This window comes from Helianthus annuus, chromosome 2 (assembly GCF_002127325.2).
Source record: "Helianthus annuus cultivar XRQ/B chromosome 2, HanXRQr2.0-SUNRISE, whole genome shotgun sequence".
Taxonomy (NCBI): domain Eukaryota; kingdom Viridiplantae; phylum Streptophyta; class Magnoliopsida; order Asterales; family Asteraceae; genus Helianthus; species Helianthus annuus.
The window spans coordinates 128,459,068-128,481,151 of record NC_035434.2 but is presented as its reverse complement, the minus strand read 5'-3'; the positions used below and the strand labels follow the sequence as shown (position 1 = coordinate 128,481,151).

At 39.5% G+C, this 22,084-nt stretch overlaps 1 protein-coding gene and 1 non-coding gene across 2 annotated transcripts; one reads left to right on the top strand and one right to left on the bottom strand.

Moving 5' to 3' along the window:
- The first annotated feature begins 862 nt into the window (after nt 1-862).
- LOC118485716 lies at nt 863-14,574 on the top strand. The gene is made up of 2 exons (XM_035982129.1): nt 863-1,572; nt 14,522-14,574. The coding sequence occupies exons 1-2, from the start codon at nt 1,008-1,010 to the stop codon at nt 14,572-14,574; spliced, it is 618 nt and encodes a 205-aa protein (XP_035838022.1). The 5' UTR covers nt 863-1,007.
- Nucleotides 14,575-15,087: 513 nt separating this feature from the next.
- LOC118490024 lies at nt 15,088-15,193 on the bottom strand. Its single transcript, XR_004888034.1, has one exon. It is a non-coding gene; the product is annotated as a small nucleolar RNA R71 (small nucleolar RNA).
- Nucleotides 15,194-22,084: the final 6,891 nt, after the last annotated feature.

Here is a 22,084-nt window from a genome sequence, read left to right as displayed (position 1 = left end):
TCCGTACGCAAGGCACTCGTAGTGATTTCAAAACACATGTAAACACAAACTAAACAACAAAATACGTTTGCCGCAACGCGGCGATAGTAAAAAACTAGTTGACTTAAATAACAAAACATATAGTTAAAGTATGCATTGGTCTGTTTACTTTTTAATTAAGTTAACTTTCTCATTTTTAAAATGCTCGGATAGTCCCTGTGGTTTCGCCTTTTTTCACCTTTAGTCCCTAACTTTCTAAAACTACTTGAATAGTCCCCAACTTTTCATTTTTTGTTCCCGGATGGTCCCTGGGTCTAACTCCTGTTTGTTTTCTCTGTTAAGAGGATGTGAAATGACAAAAATACCCTTCCCTTAAGAAGGCCAAACCACATGGACTATCCGGGCATCTTCTTCATTTTTTATTTGTAAAACCCCAGCACCACACTTCATCTTCAACCTTCACCCACCATCACCCTCCTCCACCCTCCATGACGCCGGAGCCTCCGTTCTCCGATCAAATTCCTCGCACGCCTCGACTCGCCTCGACTAAACAACACCAATTCCGATCCGATTTTAATGCACAAAAGTGATTGTGTATGTTTATGTTTATGTGTGCTGTAATGATTATATTCTTGAGATTTGTTTCTGAAAATTGACTTTTGTAATTCGTTTTCCTTTTCCTTTATGTTCACTCATTTCAGGTTCGAAGGAAAGTTATATCACTTTCTGTTACTGGATCTATAATCTTTCATCCTTGAATCACACTTTTGTAATCCAATTTCAATCTCTGTATCCACAAATGAGAACAAAAATGGCGAATCAATGTTTGAACATATCGCAACATTCGATGATCCCACACTCTCCTTCTCCATCGCTACAAACGATCTGTTTCCGCTCAATTTCCCGATGAGGAATTCTCGAAGCAGATTAATGAATTAGCTCTCCGGTTTCAGGTTTCCGATGACGTTGAAAGTAACCGAAACTACGACGGTTTGGAATCGGAATTGGAATTGGAGTGGCAGGGGGATATGATTCCGGCGAGTATAGAACGGAAAGCAAACAGTGTAGATCTACCGTTTTCGCTACGAATAATTAAGCGAAAAAAACAATGTATAAAAGAAGCAGGTGAATCGGCTTATTGTTCAGTGAAAAAAGCGTTTTCATCAATGGTGTTTATAATCCGTGAGCTTCAAAGCTACACGTTACAGATGAGAGAGCTTTTATATTACGAAGATTTACAGCATATATTAGTCAGAGTTCAAAAGGAGATGAACGCCTCTTTTGTTTGGTTGTTTCAGCAGGTGTTTTCACAAACACCTACTTTAATGGTGTATGTTATGATTCTGTTAGCTAATTGCAGCGTCCATTCAATGTCACACAACTTTGCGATTGCATCGGAAACCACAACTGTAACCACCACAACAGTGGAGTCATTTTCCGAAACTAAATTTGATTCATCGTCTGTGAAAACATTTGTTACGAATTCGGGTGGGAAAATTGTGGTCGAGGCGAGTCGAGGAGGGGGATGGTGGGTGGAGGAATCTGATCGGAGAACGGAGGCTCCGGCGTCGTGGAGGGTGGAGGAGGGTGATGGTGGGTGGAGGTTGAAGATGAAGTGTGGTGGTGGGGTTTTACAAATAAAAATGAAGAAGATGCCCGGATAGTCCCTGTGGTTTGGCCTTTTTAAGGGAAGGGTATTTTTGTCATTTCACATCCTCTTAACAGAGAAAACAAACTGAAGTTAGACCCAGGGACTATCCGAGAACAAAAAATGAAAAGTTGGGGACTATTCAAATAGTTTTAGAAAGTTAGGGACTAAAGGTGAAAAAAGGCGAAACCACAGGGACTATCCGAGCATTTTTCTCTATAATATATGAGAAGCAAAACTTGTAGAAAACAATATGGACGGCTATATTTTGTTCGATTCGTCGTTAGTAAATGCTTGGACCTTCCAAATCAGATCATCCAGTAGTCTTGGGCCGGCTCGGTCCAGCAGTAAATATCCAAGTCAACATTAAAATTGCTATTTCTTACGTTACCATGTTGTTTCCTAGGAAACATGTTTCATGTTTAATCCAACAATGTATAAATAAGTATTTTCATAATCATATCATTCATGTTATTTATATTTTCAAACAATTATAGTGCTTAAATATTTGATAATATAGCATATTCTCTATTAAATTGCTTATTTAAGTTGATATATTTTTAAACCATTTAAGACTATAGGGGAAGGTTCAAATGAAAACCATTAGTTATTGTAAAAACTCGAAAACTACTTAAAAAAGCCAAAAAAAAAAAAAAACGTAACAAAAAAATTTTTTTTTTGCATACCAATTTTCGCCACTTTTTATATATAAAAAAAATTTTAAAAAAAAATGTAGCACACATGTATAAGATACTACACATGTGTATTATTACACATGTGTACTACAATTTTTTTTTTTTTTGAAAAAAAATTTCTTATATAAAAAAACCTGCGATTTTTATTAAAAAAATTGAAAAACAAAAAAAAATTGTGTGTTTTTAGTCTTTTTTTAGTTAGTTTTCGAGTTTTTGCAATAAAAGTGGTTTTTATTTGAACCATCCCTAAAACTATATTGTATATATTTTGATAAGACTTCTAATATACATATAAATTATTGTATATAATAAAATCCAAGAAAAGTAATTAAAATAAGAAAAATAAAACAACTATAAATGTTGAAAACTACTATTTTGTGCATTACACTTGCAATAAAAAAGTTGGAAGTTTTCCACTATGATATAACTTTTTACACGTGTGATACAATATCTTCTTGAAATCATCGTTAAACAACACTTAAAAAATTTTCACTTTGTAGATAGTGATTTATTCAAATATTGGTGTGTAGCATAAATGTACAACTTAATAAGAATATCCGTAGTGGAGGCGTTTTTTGTGAAATACACACCCCAAAACGCCTAGGAGACTGTCCCCAGGGGCGTTGTTTTTTCCAAAAAATGGTTGAGGCGTTCTTTAATCCACGCCCCGTTCATTTTGTTTTGACCAATCATAGTTATCTCCTTTTGTTTGGCCAATAAGATTTTTATGGTATTTTTTTATTTAATTGTTTAACACCCTTTTTAACATAATGTTCCATGATGTTCACATCCCTATTACATCCATTTAAAAAAAAAACGCCCTATAATAATTTATTACTAACTGGACTGCCATACGACGTTATGCCCAAAAGTAGGATGTGTTCCGTTACGCATGTTGTAAGACATGATCATAATAGAATAAGATAAAGAGTAAACTGCCATTTTGGTCTCTGTGGTTTGGTCACTTTTGCCACTTTAGTCCAAAACTCAAACTTTTTGCATCTGGGTCCCTGTGGTTACAGTTTTATTGCCATTTTGGTCCAAAAATGAAATCAGATCATATTTGTCTTATAAAATCCTGCAATTTTGTCATTTTCCTCAGGGGTAAATCAGGTCATATTTGTCTTATAAAATATGGTATTTATTTATAAATGAGAAATGATCATTTTGCCCTTGCGGAAAATGACAAAATAGCAGGATTTTATAAGGCAGATATGACCTGATTTCATTTTTGGACCAAAATGTCAATAAAACTGAAACCACAGAGACCCAGATGCAAAAAAATTGAGTTTTGGATTAAGGTGGCAAAAGTGACCAAACCACAGGGACCAAAATGGCAGTTTACTCTAAGATAAATAAACATTGGAAATTTGAGAGGTTTACACGTCACCTAGCTTATTAAAGAACATATCTAGAGGGTTAACTCACAAGTGTCAGTTTATTTAGTACTTGAGTGAAAAGACAAGTGAGGTGGCAGAAGAAGAGAATTCGAGCCATTCTGCTACGGTCACGTGACCTGCTTTGATAAGAGCTGACTCATGACCAACCTTTCATTAATATATACACACGTCACGTGTTCCGCCTCGTGCTCTGTTGCCCGGAGTTACCGGAATCTATTACAAGATATGTTTCCATCAAAATATCGACTTCGTGGATAAATTTACTATGATATGGTGAAAAGATGTCGAAACAAGTCGTATCCTACAGTGAGAAATGATAAAATAAGATAGTATGAAATTCAAATCATAGACCCCTATGCTATTTTGACTAATATCAAGCGTCAGGGAACACCTCTCCCGATATTATGGCTTGTGAAATTTCTTTCCTGCGATGATGATAACGGGGTTAATGTAAGTTAGGGAATATGTTTTATGAGGTATGTGGTGTTAACCACTACACCCAAACATTATGTGGTGTTATGTGGATTACCACTGCACATTGGTTAAGTGGTTAACAAAGAGAGACTAACATAGATTGTGTATGACATATTTTCACCTTTTATTTCGGTCACCACTAACATGTCATACGTGCCGCATGATATGATAGAAAGGAGTTGTATGATATGGTGAGAAATGTTCATATGGATCATTTGAAAGCCAAAACATATAACACAAGTGATGTTTTGATTGACAAGATGATTAATGTGACCACTAACAAATCCATACGGTCGATATGACCTTTATTCACACTCTGATTTTGCCATGTTCCTCACACACAAATTATTACGCGAACAAATTTCTAATTACGTGTAACCTTTGAACTTATAAAAACATCTGAAATTTCACAATAAACAAAAGCAATTTTACCATACTTGTTACGTTATTAAGATTTTTTATGGCTTTGTCCGATGAAGAAAAGAAGCGATAAGATTAGGGCTCTTCGGGGGGATAAATTACCAAATGAGGGGCCCACTTTGTTGCACCTTTTTTATGCCAATGATGTGATTTTTATCGAGGAGTGTTGGGAAGAAAATGTCACACCCTGACTTTTGCGGAAGCATGGTTATTTTGGTGTGACTTCTTAATACCATAGCAACAATCACAACAATGCTGTATGATAAAAACACGAGATGTTTATCCATTAAAAGAGTTTAGAAAATACCATAACAACATTGTTTGAAAACATCGACACTTAAAATGAGTTACAAACCATGACATGTTCAAATTAGTTACAAACCATGACATGTTCAACTGAATAGTGGTGGAAGTTCAAAGACAATCCGTCGGCTTAATGGGTGAGAGTGGTTCGGTCTATTCACTTTAGTAGTAGATCGGTTCAAGCTTTTCCATTCAACAAGTGAAAATTAAGGAGTGTGGAAAGCTATCGAGCCCATTGAAAAGGAGTTTTCCTAACTAAATTTGTCCATTCTTGACAATCTGTGGAGTAATGTGGGAAACGGTTCGAAGACTTTATTTTGGCTCGACAACTGATTGGATGGGGGCCCTCTTTGTAAAAGGTTTCCGAACATTTTTCTGTTAGTGGCCAATACATTCGCATTGGTGGAAGATTATGCGGTGAGTAATGACATGGATACCGAGTGGAATTGAAAGTGGAAATCGGATCCATACCTGCCTTACTGGGTTAAAAGATTGTTTACTTGAGTTTAAGTTTTTTTCGAAAGATGATATCTAGGGCTGGGAGCAAAGTAAAGAGCATTTGACGATCAGTTTCATTAGAAACAAACTAGTGGAAGCAAATAATGTGGGGGCAGACACTAGTTGGACTTGTTGGAAGGACTCTCCAAAATTTGAATTGGACAAATTACAAGTTTTATCCTTTATCTATGTACCCATTTTCAGGCGGTGTCCTTTTCAACGAATTTTGACAAGTTTTGCCCTTCATATAGAATTTTGTTACAAGTTACGTCCTTTAAGCCTAACCTAGTTAAATTTTTCTGTTAAATCTTATTACACATGGATAATTTAGTCTTTTTACTTATTTAAAGGACAAAACTTGTAATTTATTCTTTAAAAAATATTTTTTAAAAAAGAATTATGGGAATATTTGGTGATGTTGTATGCCAGTGCATAATCTAATGCAAATCCTTCCAAAAATAACCATTTTACTCAGACTCCAGGATATTCAATTTCATCATCTTCCCTTGTTTTAATCATCATCATCTTTTCAATCTGTGTTTCTGGGTATGGCTTCTTCAATCGGGTTGACCCACTTCACTTCCTCCGACATCTCTTTTCCGGCCACTTGCCGCTGTTGGAATGGCAGTTCCAGAGTCGGTAGTTTGTGTGACAACTCGTATTTCGAAACTATCTTTGTGTAACGCTATGTGATTATGTGAACTATTATGATTAATGAATGTATGCTATGTTATGTGTTATTATGTATTCGAACCCAACCGCACAACATAAACCCGATCGCACAAGCCCATTCGGGCCTTATTCTTTGTACACGGATCAATGGGCAGCCCAAATGAGGGTTCGGCCCACTACCCTTAAACGAAAACAAACACATCATTGGGGTTGTTCCCTGATAACTTGCAAAACACTTTACACAAACCCTAGTGCTCTCTCTCTCTCTCTCTCTCTCTCTCTCTCTCTCTCTCTCTCTCTCTCTCTCTCTCACGAACCCGACGGCAGCCAAACATCTTCTCCATCGAAGTTTGTGGTGTTCGGATCAATCCTTGCCCTCTCTCCTTTAATCGGTTAGTGTATCACCTTGTTTGTATGATTGATGATATTATGGGTTGCATGTTTTACATAATGATTCAATGATGATGTATGTTTAATCGCAATGTAAATTGATGAACTTGGTGTTCATGGAACCGGCTCATATGAGTAGTATGTATGGATCGATATAGGGTTAGATGAGGTTATGTTTGGCATGATGAGCTAGAACCAAATGCTTGAATGTAATCGGCTATAATTGTGTTTAGGTTAGACGAATTGTGGTAATGATATGTTCGAATGCATGCTAGAAATCAAGGACACAAATCTGTTAATATGTTGAAGTTGTGGTTGATGTTCATGTTGTGATTATGTTTAGGGTTCTTATGAATTATTAGCAACTTGTTTGGTTTGATCGATTGTATGATAAACGGATAATTGGAAACTTGTTAATTGATAAATGACAAATTTGGAAACCATTGATTAATTGTAACCGATTATATGAAATCCGGACATTTAAACTAATCGCACAAGATCTCTTGGTCGCACAAGATGATCCAATCGCACAAGGAGCCCCAGTCGCACAAGGCCTACTGGATTGCACAAGTTGTAACGATTAGGTCGTGTATACGATTTGGGGTGGACTAGTCCGATCGCACAACCCAAACGAATCGCACAAGGCGACCGGATCGTACAAGCCCATCCGGATCGCACAAGACTTTTACATGTTATTAGATTGGGCCGCGTATTTTATGTTTGGGCTTTAAACTATTTTGGGCCGGGTGTTTAACTGAATCACACAACATGTTGTGGATCGCACAAGGCTGTGCTGAACGCACAACATGTTGGGCCGCCTGTTATTGGGCTTTATCTTTTGGATCGTACAAATTAGACATGATGAGTACTCGAATGCTACTGTCAACGTGATAACATGAATTATGTGTATTTGCCATGATCAATGCGTGTTCTTAATCTGCAAGCTTATGTGATACTTATGTGCACTACTCGAAACCAAAACCTGACTTGTATGGTAACCCTGTTAGGACGTGGTTGACCACTAGCAGCTAGACTTGACCTTTTTGTGTATCTGCCGAGCAAACCAAGGTGAGTTCACACCCTTACCAAGGCATGGGATTCCCAGGGTCGGGAATGGGTTGGAAGATTCCTTATACTTAAGTTAATATCGGGATTATGTACTTTGGGCCTCGGGAGAGGAAGGTTATTGATAAATACTACTAGACTAGTGATACAAATACTTCTCTTCGCACACACGCCGGGAATGGCTGCGATAATAGAACTAATCTTCGCAAACATGCCTAAAATGGCTGCGAACCATACACTAAACTTCGCACACATGCCGGGTGGGCTGCGATACAAATATACCTAGTCTAGAATACTTGGGAAATTCCCACTAATATTCGCACACATGCCTAGAGGGTTGCGATACAAATGCATACGATACATGGATTACTAAACGAACATACGATTTACAATACGATTACTATAACTGAACAAACCACTGTGAACTCGCTCAACTAGTTGTTGACTCTCTGTTACATGCCTTGCAGGACCTTAGGTACTCTTGGAGCTTGCACGGGAGGCACAGTCGTTGTGGACATGGATCGTGGATGTTTTGATAAACACTTATGACAGTTGAAAAATTAATAATTACGTTGGATTTTATGCTATGCTTCCGCTACTTAAACTATGTTATTTGAACACCTTTCATATTATGGGTTGATATACACTTACGTTTATTATTACTTATTATGTTTGATATGATTGGTGGCTTGATCCTGGTCATGTCACGCCTCCAAGCGGTGGTACTCCGCGTGTGGATTTTGGGGGTGTGACAGATTGGTATCAGAGCCATTGGTTATAGAGAACTTGGTTTTAATATGGGGAAAACGTTTTTATTAAAACCAGACTATAACCAGAACAGTGCTCTCAACGATCCACAACGACGCTTCGCTCCACGTGCAAGACTCAACATCCTAGGTAATATGGTTTATGTTTATATTGCCTACTTGTTAGATTACATAGAACTTTGCTTAGGGTATGCTTAGATACACATAACACTATTGCTTGAGAACCTTTGTGTGCTTACTCTCCTTTGTCATCACACTTTTCGCGAACCCCTCTCTCACTTATGTTACTTTTGCTATGAAGATCATGTCTGGACGTATTAACATGACGCAAGCCCAGTTGACGGCTCTCATTAACGAACAAGTTGCTGCGGCACTTGCAGCCGCACAAGCAGGAGGTATATCCTGTAGTCATAACTCACACTAGGATCTTTAGATCCTACACTCCTAAACCAACTCTTGTGTTTAACTTTGTCCTATTCGTACACAATAGGTCAACCCGCACAGCAACCTGTTTGCACTTTCAAGAACTTCATGGACTGTCGTCCAAGCACGTTTAGTGGCACTGAAGGAGCAGTGAGACTCCTCCATTGGTTTGAGAAGCTCGAGTCGGTGTTTGAAATGTGTGAATGCCCTGAGGCTCGCAGGGTGAAATACGCCACTGGTACTTTGGAAGGAATTGCCCTGACTTGGTGGAACGCCCAAGTTCAGATTCTAGGGCTGGCAGCTGCTAACGCCACCCCTTGGAACGATTTCAAGGAACTCATCAAGCGAGAATACTGCACGCGTGATGACATCCAAAAGTTGGAAGTGGAGCTTTATCATCTGAAAATGACGGGGTCGGAAATCGAAGCATATACGAAACGGTCGAACGAACTGGCTATCTTGTGTCCAACCATGGTGGACCCTCCAATCAAGCGCATCGAGTTGTACCTCAAGGGTCTAGCATCAGAGATTCAGAGCCATGTGACATCGGCTAACCTCGACAATATCCAGGACATTCAGCGTCTTGCTCATCGCCTCACGGATCAGGCAGTGGAACAGAACAAGCTGCCCAAACGTATTAGTGCAACTACTACCGCTACCACTTCTGCTACTCCTTCTACTCCTATTGACAACAAGCGGAAATGGGATGGGGATTCCAGCAAGGGTTCAGCTACCGTTCAGTCTTAGGCACAGCAGCAGCGTAAGAATAGTGATTACCAGAGCCCGGGTCAGCAAACTTTTGGTGGTCAGGGGCAGGGTGGATATCGAGGAATTGACCCACTGTATAACAGGTGCAACAGACACCACAGTGGTCAGTGCCGCAAGGGCCGCTGTCAGAGATGTCTCAAGATAGGGCACGAAGCTAAAGATTGCAGGAGCTCACGACCTGCGAACCAGAACCAACAACAACCACCAGCTCCTCAGAACCAGCAGCAACAGCAGCAACAGCGAGGCAACAGGGGATGCTTTCAGTGTGGTGCTGAAGGTCACTTCAAGCGGGATTACCCCCAGCTGAACCAGAACCGCAACAACAATAATAATCAGGGGAATGGTAACAACAACGGTGGAAACAACAACAGAAATGAAGCTAGGGGACGTGCATTTGTTTTGGGGCAGGGAGAAGCAAGGAATGATCCCAACGTAGTCATGGTAAGTTTCTTCTCGACAACTTTTATGTTACTGTATTGTTTGATTCGGGTGCGGATACAAGTTATATGTCTCTAAAAGTTAGCCAAATGTTAAAACGTGCACCAACTCTCTTAAACACCAAGCATGTCGTAGAGTTAGCTAACGGTAAAAGTCTAGAGGCCACACACGAAGTTCAGGGTTGTAATCTTATCCTCGTTCGTCAGAATTTCTCGATCGATCTCATTCCCATAGTTTTGGGTAGTTTCGACATCGTCATTGGAATGGATTGGTTATCCCAACAGCGCGCTGAGATCTTATGTAAAGAGAAGATCGTTCGTATTCCTCGTTCTGGTAAAGAACCACTCGAAGTTCAAGGCGACAAGAGTGGTGCAGTGGTTGGCATCATCTCCTTTCTAAAGGCTCAGAAGTGTTTGCGTAAGGGCCACACTGCCATTCTAGCACTTGTTACCGATGCTTCAGCAGAAGAAAAGAAATTGGAAGACATTCCAGTTGTACGCGACTTTCCCCAGGTGTCCCTGAAGATTTACCGGGTCTACCGCCTCATCGCCAGGTCGAGTTTCAAATCGAGCTAGCACCAGGAGCAGCACTAATAGCACGTGCACCGTATCGCTTAGCTCCATCAGAGTTGGAAGAACTCTCTGCACAGCTACAAGAACTCTTAGATAAGGGATTTATCCGACCTAGCTCTTCGCCCTGGGGAGCTCCAGTATTATTCGTGAAAAAGAAGGACGGTACCTTCCGCATGTGCATTGATTACCGTGAACTGAACAAGGTGACAGTGAAGAACCGCTACCCTCTTCCACGAATTGATGACTTATTCGACCAGTTGCAAGGGTCGAGCTACTACTCTAAGATAGACGTGAGGTCAGGTTATCATCAGTTGAGAGTCCGGGATGAGGACGTCTCCAAAACTGCATTCAGAACTCGCTACGGCCACTATGAGTTTCTTGTCATGCCATTTGGGCTAACGAACGCACCGGCAGTCTTCATGGATCTTATGAATAGAGTGTGCAAGCCCTACCTAGATAAGTTTGTGATTGTCTTCATCGACGACATCCTGATCTACTCTAAGAGTCGGGAGGAACACAAGCAGCACCTACGACTTATTTTGAAGCTCCTATGAACAGAATAGTTGTACGCCAAGTATTCAAAATGCGACTTCTGGCTTCGTGAAGTCCACTTTCTAGGCCACGTGGTAAACCAGGATGGGATCCATGTCGATCCATCCAAGGTAGATTCGATCAGGAACTGGCCTGCACCACGTACACCAATGGAAATACGCCAATTCTTGGGTTTGGCGGGGTATTACAGACGATTCATCAAGGATTTCTCAAAGATTGCACAGCCGCTTACACTACTGACACAGAAGGGTGTCACCTACCGATGGGGTAATACTCAGGAAAACGCTTTTCAGCACTTAAAGGATAGACTTTGCAGTGCACCTATCCTCTCATTGCCAGAGGGCACGGATGATTTTGTGGTCTATTGTGACGCATCGATACAGGGGCTTGGTTGTGTATTGATGCAACGGGATAAAGTTATTGCTTACGCTTCGCGCCAACTCAAGGTTCACGAACGGAACTATACTACGCACGATTTAGAGCTGGGAGCTGTGATTTTTGCACTTAAGATATGGCGACACTACCTGTACGGTACCAAGTGCACCATCTACACCGATCACAGGAGTCTCGAGCATATCTTCAAGCAGAAGGAATTGAACATGCGTCAACGACGATGGGTTGAACTACTGAACGACTACGAATGTGCCATCAAGTACCATCCAGGCAAAGCCAACGTTGTGGCTGACGCTCTCAGTCGAAAAGACACTCTACCTAGACGCTTGCGAGCACTACAGCTTACTATTCAGTCTGGTCTTCCTGCACAGATACGAGATGCTCAGGTAGAAGCATTGAAACCAGAAAATGTCAGGGCTGAAGCCCTACGCGGCTCAAGGCAGCGATTAGAATAGAAGGAAGACGGTGCCTATTATGTAACGGGGTGTATTTGGGTCCCACTATATGGCAACTTACGAGAGCTTGTAATGGACGAAGCTCATAAGTCTCGCTATCCAGTACATCCAGGTTCGGATAAAATGTACCACGATCTCAGAACTACGTACTGGTGGCCTAGCATGAAGGCCCACATAGCAACTTACGTCAGCAAGTGTTTGACCTGTGCGAGGGTCAAAACGGAATACCAGAAACCATCAGGCCTACTTCAGCAACCCAAGATACCACAATGGAAATGGGAGGAAATTTCCATGGATTTTGTTACTGGCCTGCCTAGATCCCAGCGTGGGAACGATACTATTTGGGTGGTCGTGGATCAACTCACAAAGTCTGCTCATTTCTTGGCAATCAAAGAAACAGACAAGTTCTCCACATTAGCAGACATCTACTTGAAGGAAGTGGTCTCGAGGCACGGGGTGCCCACCTCTATCATTTCTGATCGCGATGCACGATTTACTTCAGAACTGTGGCAAGCAATGCACAAATCTTTTGGCTCTCGGTTAGACATGAGCACAGCATATCACCCTCAGACGGATGGGCAGTCTGAGCGCACGATTCAAACCTTAGAAGACATGCTTCGGGCATGTGTTATCGATTTCGGCAACAGCTGGGAAAAGCATCTCCCTTTAGTGGAGTTCCCGTACAATAACAGTTACCATACCAGCATTCAAGCCGCTCCATTCGAGGCATTGTACGGACGTAAATGTCGGTCACCTCTCTGTTGGGCAGAGGTGGGGGATAGTCAAATCACAGGTCCAGAAATGGTAGTTGATGCTACTGAACGGATTGCACAGATACGGCAACGCATGGCGGCGGCTCGTGATTGTCAGAAAAGTTAAGCTGATAAGCGCAGGAAACCACTCGAGTTCCAGGTTGGGGATCGAGTGCTACTTAAAGTGTCACCCTGGAAAGGGGTAGTTCGTTTTGGCAAAAGGGGTAAACTCAATCCGCGGTATGTCGGACCATTCGAGATCATAGAAAGAATAGGCAAAGTGGCCTACAAACTGAACCTACCAGCAGAACTCGGGGCAGTTCACAATGTTTTCCACGTGTCGAATCTGAATAAGTGTCTGTCAGATGAGACCCTCATAGTTCCTTTGAAGGAGCTAGACTTGACCTTTTTGTGTATCTGCCGAGCAAACCAAGGTGAGTTCACACCCTTACCAAGGCATGGGATTCCCAGGGTCGGGAATGGGTTGGAAGATTCCTTATACTTAAGTTAATATCGGGATTATTGATGCGTATGCTTTTGGTACTCCTAAATGGTTAATATTTATATGTTTTAGCATCGAATTTGTATCGAGACTTGTTACTTTGATGCATGTTTACACGTAGGGTAGCGGTGGAAGATTGTGTGATGATTTCGGATCATAAACCTACCACATGGAGCTTTACACACATCAAAGGAACTCAAGGAAAGTGATCTAGGCTTGTTTGGAACACCCCGACGTTCACTTTAACATTGAACCAGCGTTTGACAGTGAAGCATGGGCGTTTGGGTTTCTGCCCGGCGTTCCATACTCCCAAACCAGGCGTTCCATACTCCGAGTGCAGATGCAAAACGGTTTTGTTTGGTTTTGGACAAAAATAAAGTGGTTTTTTCGGGATTTTTCATTCATTCTTCACCATTGGAGGCTAGGAGACATCAAGGGACAAGGAATACTCATTCACAAAGTGTTCTAACATCAAGATTGCTCCAATTGCTACCGAAATCGCAACATTTCTTCATCAAGCATGATCATGTGTGGCTAAAACCCTTGTGATCACAACCAAGGGCTAGGGTTTGTATGCCATTTAGTTCAATTTGAGTTGTTTATCTATGTTGGACATGAATTCATGGTGTTTGTTAGAGATCTATGACATTTGCTAAGTTTTTATTTTTTATTTCATGTGTTGATTGTTCTTAGACGTTGTTTTCTTGAATCACTTCATGTATTTTGAGTTAATTGGTGTTTAATCATTGAATGTCAAGATATATGATTGAAGGTTATGTTAACATGTTTATATTTGATGGTGATCATTTTGTGATAGACTAATTACATCGGTGTTCAATCGTTGTAAGCTTAGATACACAAGTATAGGTCTTTCAATACTCAATTCACATATGATGTCACAAGATTATGTCTATATAATCTACCAAACCAGATTCACAAACTTAAATTACTAATTGTGCTTTCAAACTTGATACTTGGTTGTGCTCATTGTTACTTTATTGAATTTACAATTGTAGTTAATTCTAGTTTCTCAAATCAAAATACAAATCCAATTTTAAGTTTTTACCATGTTTTGCAATCGATTGAGATCTTACACCAACCACTAGCTCTTCGTGGTTCGACACCCTATTTGCCACTACTAATTTAGGGTACTTAGGAACATATAATCTTTTTATCTTTGATCGGTACTTCGATGTCGATCAAATTTTGGCGCCGTTGCCGGGGAGCGCGTGCGCTTGGTGTTTGTTTTTAGTTGATTGCTTTTATGTTTTTGTTAAATATTGCAAAAAATCCAAAAATATCATAAGTCTTGTATCTTTTTACTCTTTATTACGTTTGGTGTGGTGATTGTGCAGGTAGTAGTTTCATTGCATGCACACTAGACATTCTGGAAGATCATCACCATTAGCATTTGTTCCGGAGATAGGAAGATTAGAAAGGCATAACCGAATTGTCCATAGAGCAAGCTTGACTTCAAGTCCAATCTCTTCATACATTTATGATTCTGAAGAAAGCGATACCGAAAGCACAAATATGGCAGGTGGTGAAGGTGATCCACCACTACCCGGAGTAGACACTCATTTCAGGCCGACGATCTTTAGAAACCCATCTCCAATTGTTACACCGGTTTTAAATGGGAGAGTATTTGAAATCCGGCCTCAGTACTTGGCTATTTTACCAACCTTTAGGGGAGTTGCATCAGATGAGCCTTACACGCATTTGATTGACTATGCAGCAATATCTAGCACCATTGGGAAACAAGGCTTTACACCCGAAGAGGTAAAATTACGTCTTTTTCAATTTTCACTTAAAGATAGAGCTAAACAATGGTTTTCAACTGTACCATCCGATAGTATTCGAACATGGGATGAAATGCAAAGAACTTTTCTTGAGGAATACTATCCAATGAGTAAAACTAGTGAAGCTCGAAATGCTATCAAATCTTTTAGTCAACATGTTGGGGAAACATTTCATGAAGCCTTCAAACGTTTTAATGAAATGCTTAGAATGTGTCCTCATCATGACATCCCTAAATGGGATTTGGTCAAAAATTTTTATGATGGTTTAGTCACCGAGGATCAAAAAGTTGTTTTTGCATGTAGCGGTGGAACCTTTTTAACTCATGATGAGAATTATGAATGGAACTTTTTAGAAACTTTAAGTAAAGGTTTAAAAATTCAAGCTTCCGCTGATCGAAGTGTTAAACCACATCAAATTAAAGTTGTAAATAACCAACCCAGTAATGAAAGGTTTGATGCATTAGAAAAGAAAATTGATATGATTTGCCAAAAGTTGGGAAAGGATGTTTCTCTTGTTTCGCAGGTACAAGAGTTATGTGAAATATATGGAGATATGGGGCATGTTGCTTTTGATTGCCTTATGAATTTTGGAAGTTGTTGGGATTGAACCCTAACAGAGGAACAGATAATGTAAAGCCAAAATCGGATCCCATCAGTGGACTTCAAATAAGCAGCAGTTTACTCTAATCTCTCCCCTTGACAGTGGTTATCTAACAACTGATAATCTTAAGTGCTGCTCAACTACAACAACTGATAAACCAAACTCTGATGATTACCTAACAACTGCTAAAGACAAACTCTGTTGCTCTATCTACTACTGTTTCCTAAGTGATGCTGAAGACTCAAGCACTGCCCTCTCAAAGACTGATCACCTTTGAAGAAAGCATTGAAGACTCAACATCTGTGCTAAGGCTACAACAGTGGAACGTGAAGCAGTAGTTTTCATTTTGTTTTGTATGTTAGTGAATATCAGATGTTACATAACAGTAGTTTGTATAGGACAGTATTTGTAGTTTGTTAGGTCGTTAGATGTCACTATCATGGTGACGTCAGCTGAAGTATATCAGCAGTTTGGTTTGCCTATAAGTATGACAGTACTCTGTACTGTTACACTTGATCATTTTGAGTGAGTTCTTCTCCTCAATTCATCCTTTCATCTTGTGCAACCAACTCTGGTGTATCAGGCTGAGGGGGAGTTTAGATTGTAAGCTTTTACTGTAATCTTTTGCTTTTATGTAAATCATTTGAATCATTGAAAAGCAATTGTTTATCAATCTATACATTCCTTTGTTTGTGTTTACATAGTTTGCTACTCATTTCCGCTGCACTTACTTGTTTTATGCAAACAAACACGAATCATGACAGCCTCAGATCCTAACAATTGGTATCAGAGCCTGGACAGTCAAATTCGATCTAACAATCAATTTGACATAACAGTTCAGCTCAAAATTCATTGATACTAAGGTTGGTTGCATTCAGTTGAAATACAGAGTAATGAGCAAATCATGATCAAAATGGTTATTCAAAAACTCTGTAAATCAACCAAGATGTCATATGACACACAAATCTCACACAACAAATGTTTTCATACATATGTCACTTATAGTTTTCAGATTCGCAAAATATCTGATAAATTATGAGATCGTTAAATGTTTCAAAATGAACTACAATTGCTGTTTCAATATTTGTGATGTTTTTTTTTAATAAACACTAAAGTATGTACCTCAGATCAGCAAAACTTGTGTTCATCTAAAACACCTGCATACTGCTGATATCGAAAAGAGGGAGAAAAACTTTAGTCAAAATCTCTCATGTGTTCAAAGGCAAGATGAGTACCTTCAAAAGGACCAAATCAACCTTGTCTAACACATATTGAGAAAAATAAAATGATAAAACAGTCCTAATCATAAGTAATGTGAGATCTGAACTAAAACATGCTCAAACATGGTCAGATTTCTTAAAACATTGCTTCAAAGTGATTATGGACAAGGTATGTTCAAAATAAAATCTCCTAGTGAGTATTTCTGAACATATGAATAATAAGGGTAAATAGGGAAATAAAAATCTCAAGGTGTGGCTATCTCAAAACTTTTGAAATCAAAAGAAAAGAGTATTAGCATAAAACACTTGTGAGGATAGAATTAGATCTTCAGTGGGCATCATACAACTGTGTGCATTCATCAATACAGAAATTGTTCTGGTAACAATGGCATATCCAGTAATTGTGTGTAAAAGAAATTTACAATCAATTGACAAGAAAATGACCTAAATAATGGTCAGAATAACTTGAGCATAATTTGATCATTTACTTGAAAAGAGTGTCAGATCCTTTTGATTAGTTCCAAAACATCCTTTAATTTTTTTTAGGTGTTTTCTTTTAAAACCAGATGCATTTTAATTTCCATAAAATGTATTTTGAACTTTTACTCATTTTTAATAGTGAAAGTTCATCTCTGGTCAGGATGTAATCTCCTTATTTTTTTGTGTGAAATTACTATCCTTAAAATTGGTCAAAAGGAAATAACTCACTCATCAAGGTCATGTTGAGCTCAAGTTTAGTTTGTCACGAATCAGAAATTGATTGTAAATTCATTTGTGAACTACTAAGACACTCATGTTCTAGTAATTAGACATAAAATGAGTTGTTCTGAGTAGAGCAAGACTCCATCATGTGGGATGCTAAACCACTGTCTGAAAAATAGACAGATGGCAAAACCTTGAACAAAATTTCTGAGAATCACTGCTGACAATTTAATTTTGATATGATACATCTAAAATGTATCCTGTTAAGAATAGCATTTCTGAAACCAACAGATGATAGATAAGATATTGTGTTTTCACAAAGACAAAAATCAATATCTACATCTAAAATCAACAGATGCTAAAATTATTTGTCAAAAGTCAAAACACTGCTGCACAAACAGTTGCTAAACATATGACCCTCATTTGTTTTTATCCACTGCTGTATCTAAAATGCTGTTGTGCCTTAACATCTGCTCTCTAAAGTCTGTCCACTGCTAAAGTGTCAACCTCTGTTCTTCAAAAACAGTGATGCTCAAAATCATTGTTTCTTCCACTGTTTCATTTATTACCGTTGTAACTACTAATGCTTGATTCATCAGTAGTTGTCAAAACAACTGTCTTCCATCATTTTCCATTTCCTCGGATGTTTGACACGTGGTCAGTTTTTAGCCTCCAGATCAAAATAACCGCTGCCACATCAGCAATCACTTTTGCCCTAAATAAAACCCTGATTAAATCCAAACAGAGGATTACACTGTCGAATTGAATTCCAAACATTCTTTTCACAAAACAGTTTCCCTCTCATAACTCCAAAAATCTTCTTCGATATTCATCATCAAAAATGACGAAGCCAAAATCAAAATCAAAAACAAAACCTTCATCATCTTCCTCCAAAACAGCAGAAGCCACTGAAATGGCCGCTGAAACCATGGAGATACGCTACAAAGCTCCACACAATTATGTGGGTATACTCACAAAACCCACCGATAACCACACATTCGACTCCATCCTTGACATTCTCTCTGCATCAAAGTACAAAACTTTGATAACAGCAGACGCTCTTATTTACCTTGATACCCAGAGAGAGTTCTGGAAAAATGATACCCTTGAAAAACAAGGAGATATCACCGCCGCCATCAACTCCTCGATACAGGGTAAGAAGGTAAAAATCTCTCCGAAATCCATATCTGAAACCTTTAAACTCGATGATTTAAATGGAAAAACTTCTTTTACAAAAGACGAGTTGGTAAAGGATTTCATGAACAGGGGTTATGCAGAACAACCAAAGGTAGATACCCTACAAAAGGGTTACTTCCCTTCTGCACCCAGATTTTTATTTCACACACTGCTCATGTGTGTTTCAAATAAAACAACGTCCTTCAATGAGATACCAACGAAAATTCAATGTCTGGAATATGCAATTTTAAACGATAAAAATTTTAACTACTCCCAGACAATATTTGATGATTTGGTAAAGAACGTTGATAATAAGGCTTTTCTGCTCTTTCCGAGATTTCTAAGCTATTATTTTGAACAAACATTTGTAGAGAAAGATGCAGAACTGCCCAAACAAGGTGCCTCATTCAAAATAAACTGTTTAACAATAGAAACTTTTTCAAGAATGATGGCACCTATAAAATTAAAAACAAAAGAGGCAGAGCAGGTTTTAGAAACTGCCACTGACCCTGTAGTAACCACTGCTAAGCCCACTGCTCCAAGTGATCAAAGTAGCACACCCACTGCTTTGAAACCAACACCTGCCACCAAAAAGACCAAAAGAAAAACATCCAGAAAACCCACCAAACCCACACCAAAGGCAACTCTGGAAGATGAGATCCCAGAGTTAATGCCAGTGACAACACAAAAGTCGCAAGAAACCACTGCTGCTACTTCCTCACAGCAGTTGGAAGAAAGATCTCAACCCCAGCCTAAAACTCCTCCTGCATCCTCACAAAAGGGTCAGGTTGTAAGCACAGGGACACCACATTATGAAGCTCTGTATCCACTCGGATCCATCTTCCACAGTCCTGATGCCAAGGACATGTCTCTTTCTACCCCCACACCCTCACCAACAATAATGCCACAATCAATAATACCCCTGTTGCATGCAGTTGATATTGCACAGACAAAAACCAGTTCCTCTCAATCACCTATTACTGAGAGCATACCTTCACAAGTGAATGGGTCTGATGTTAATGCCTCTGCTATCCCAGCAACAGTTGAGGAGGTTACACCCCTTGAGTTACAAGTAACTCTTGGTGGTAGTTCAAGTGGAGCAGCAACTACAACTGATGGATCAACAGATCTTCAGTTGGACAGTTGTTTCAAAACTAAGACTCCCTTGAAAGCAATTTCTTCCATGGCAACATCGGTAACCACCAGTAAGTTAAATATAACCACTGGTACCATCAAAGGTCTATCGGTTGCTGAAGAAAGAAGTCCCCAGTACCAAGAACAAGGGGCATCAATGGATGATATTTGGGATTCACTTCCTAAGTCAAACATTGATACAACCACTGCTGGTGGGGATTCAGATGATCCTGTTAATTCAGGTGATGATTCAAGATATAATGAATTGACGGCCAGAGTTGAAAACCTGGAATCTTCAGTTGCAGAAATAAAAGATATGGTGCAGCAGCTGTTAGAAGCTCAAATAGCCCAATCTTCTGCTCCTCCTGCTCAAGCACCTACTCCACAAGCATTTGCAGCAAATGAGCTATGGAATATTCTCCAACCACTGCTTGAACATCAGCAACAATTGGCTGTTAAACAGCACGCTAATCAAGTAAAAATGCTGACCAACATGGTGGAATCTCGGTTCAAAGACACTCAAGCAGACATCAAGGCTATAAAGGCCAGCATACAACAGAATGCTCAAAGAGAGAAAGCTCCTTCTGCCATTTTCTTCATGGACACACCCCTGGCAGATAATGCCAAAAAGGGGGAGAAAACCAGGTTGAAAAAGAAAGGTATAGAAGATGGGGTGTACATTGAACCAGAGAAACCCAAAACCTCACAAACTTCAACAGCTGATACAGCAGTAGTTACAAAAACTGCTGTCAGTAGCCAAACAGCTGCCATCTCATCAACACACACACCTTCAACACACACCACCTCATCACACACCATCATAACTACTGTTCCACCACCACCTGTGTCTATAACACAAAAACCACCACTGCCTCCTGCAATAAAGCAGAAGACAGCAGATGTTACAACATCTGCTGTAGTGACAACAGTGATTGAAACACCAGTTGTTTCAACCACTGTTAGTCAATCACAATCACAAACCACTGATCCACCCAAAACATCATCAGTTTCCTCTTCAAAAAGAAGAAGGGTCTTCATTCCTGATGATGAGTCACCACCACCATCACCACCTTCAAATATCATTCCCCATTCTCCATCCCCTGCTCAAAAGCAGAAGACAACTACTGATACATCAGTAATTGTAATGACAACAGCAGTTGAGACACCAGTTGTTTCAACCACTGTTAGTCAGACATCCACAACTGTCCTAATTCTTCCTATATCTCTTCCCATATCACAACCACAGCTCCTAAAAAGAAAAAGAAAGCCAATTACTGCCGATGAAGGGATACATGATCCAAATGCTGAAAAATATCCACTAGAGCTTGATGCCATCAAAAAATGAGATGAGACAGTTTTATACAGAAGCAGACCCATCAAAAAGAAAATTCTCCTCACTCATCGGCTATATAGCTCCAGAAGATATAAATGATTATCTCAAGATAAAGGCAAGGCAAGCTAAAGTTAAAGCCAAGGTTGACAGTGAGAAAGAAAAACTAAGCGAAGAAGGCATTGCGAATAGACTGGAGTTCTACCTTGCAAAGGTTAAGCAGATGGAAGAATATGCACAAGAGCTAGACAAAGAAAAGGCTGATCAAAAGAAGAGATTGAGAGAACAGTTTCTAGCCTTCATCATGAAAGAAAAGTTTTATCCAGCTGAAGAATCCCAGTTTAAAGAATGGCCATTAGTAGCTTTGAAGCATGAGGCTGAAAGGATCCAAAAGGTCAAAAATGATCCCTCAAAGAAGAAAACTGCTCCAAACTGGAGTAAGTACAAATGACTCATTGCTGATCTCACTGCTGAGTATAAAAGGAAGAAAAGGGAGTTGGTGGATGCTAAGATAGGCACTGCTGAAGCCATATCAAAATGGTCTAGGCAACAAACTGATGAAGCTTATGAAAGACTTGAGAAGCAGAGGATGAAAGCCTCTAACCCTCCCAAAAAGTCTGACTACAAAAAGCTTCAAGAACAAGTCAAACTTTTCGAAACACAGATCAGCACAGCAGAAGATTTTATCACAAAGTTGAGTAAAGAAAAGAAGGAAATGCTATCTGCTGGAGTAGATAAGAACAAAGAAGCTGAACAGATTGAAGAAGCTATGAAGAAAATAGCTTCAGATAAAGAAAGATTGGCTAAACTACAAGTCCTTGCCAAAAAGGTTAAAGTAGTAAGCCAAAAGTCATCAGCAGGCATCACAAACAGTGAGCTGATTGACAAAGAAGTTGAAGCAGACATAGCTGAAGCCAACAAGATCATTGATCAAGCATTCATACGAGTGTCTGAAG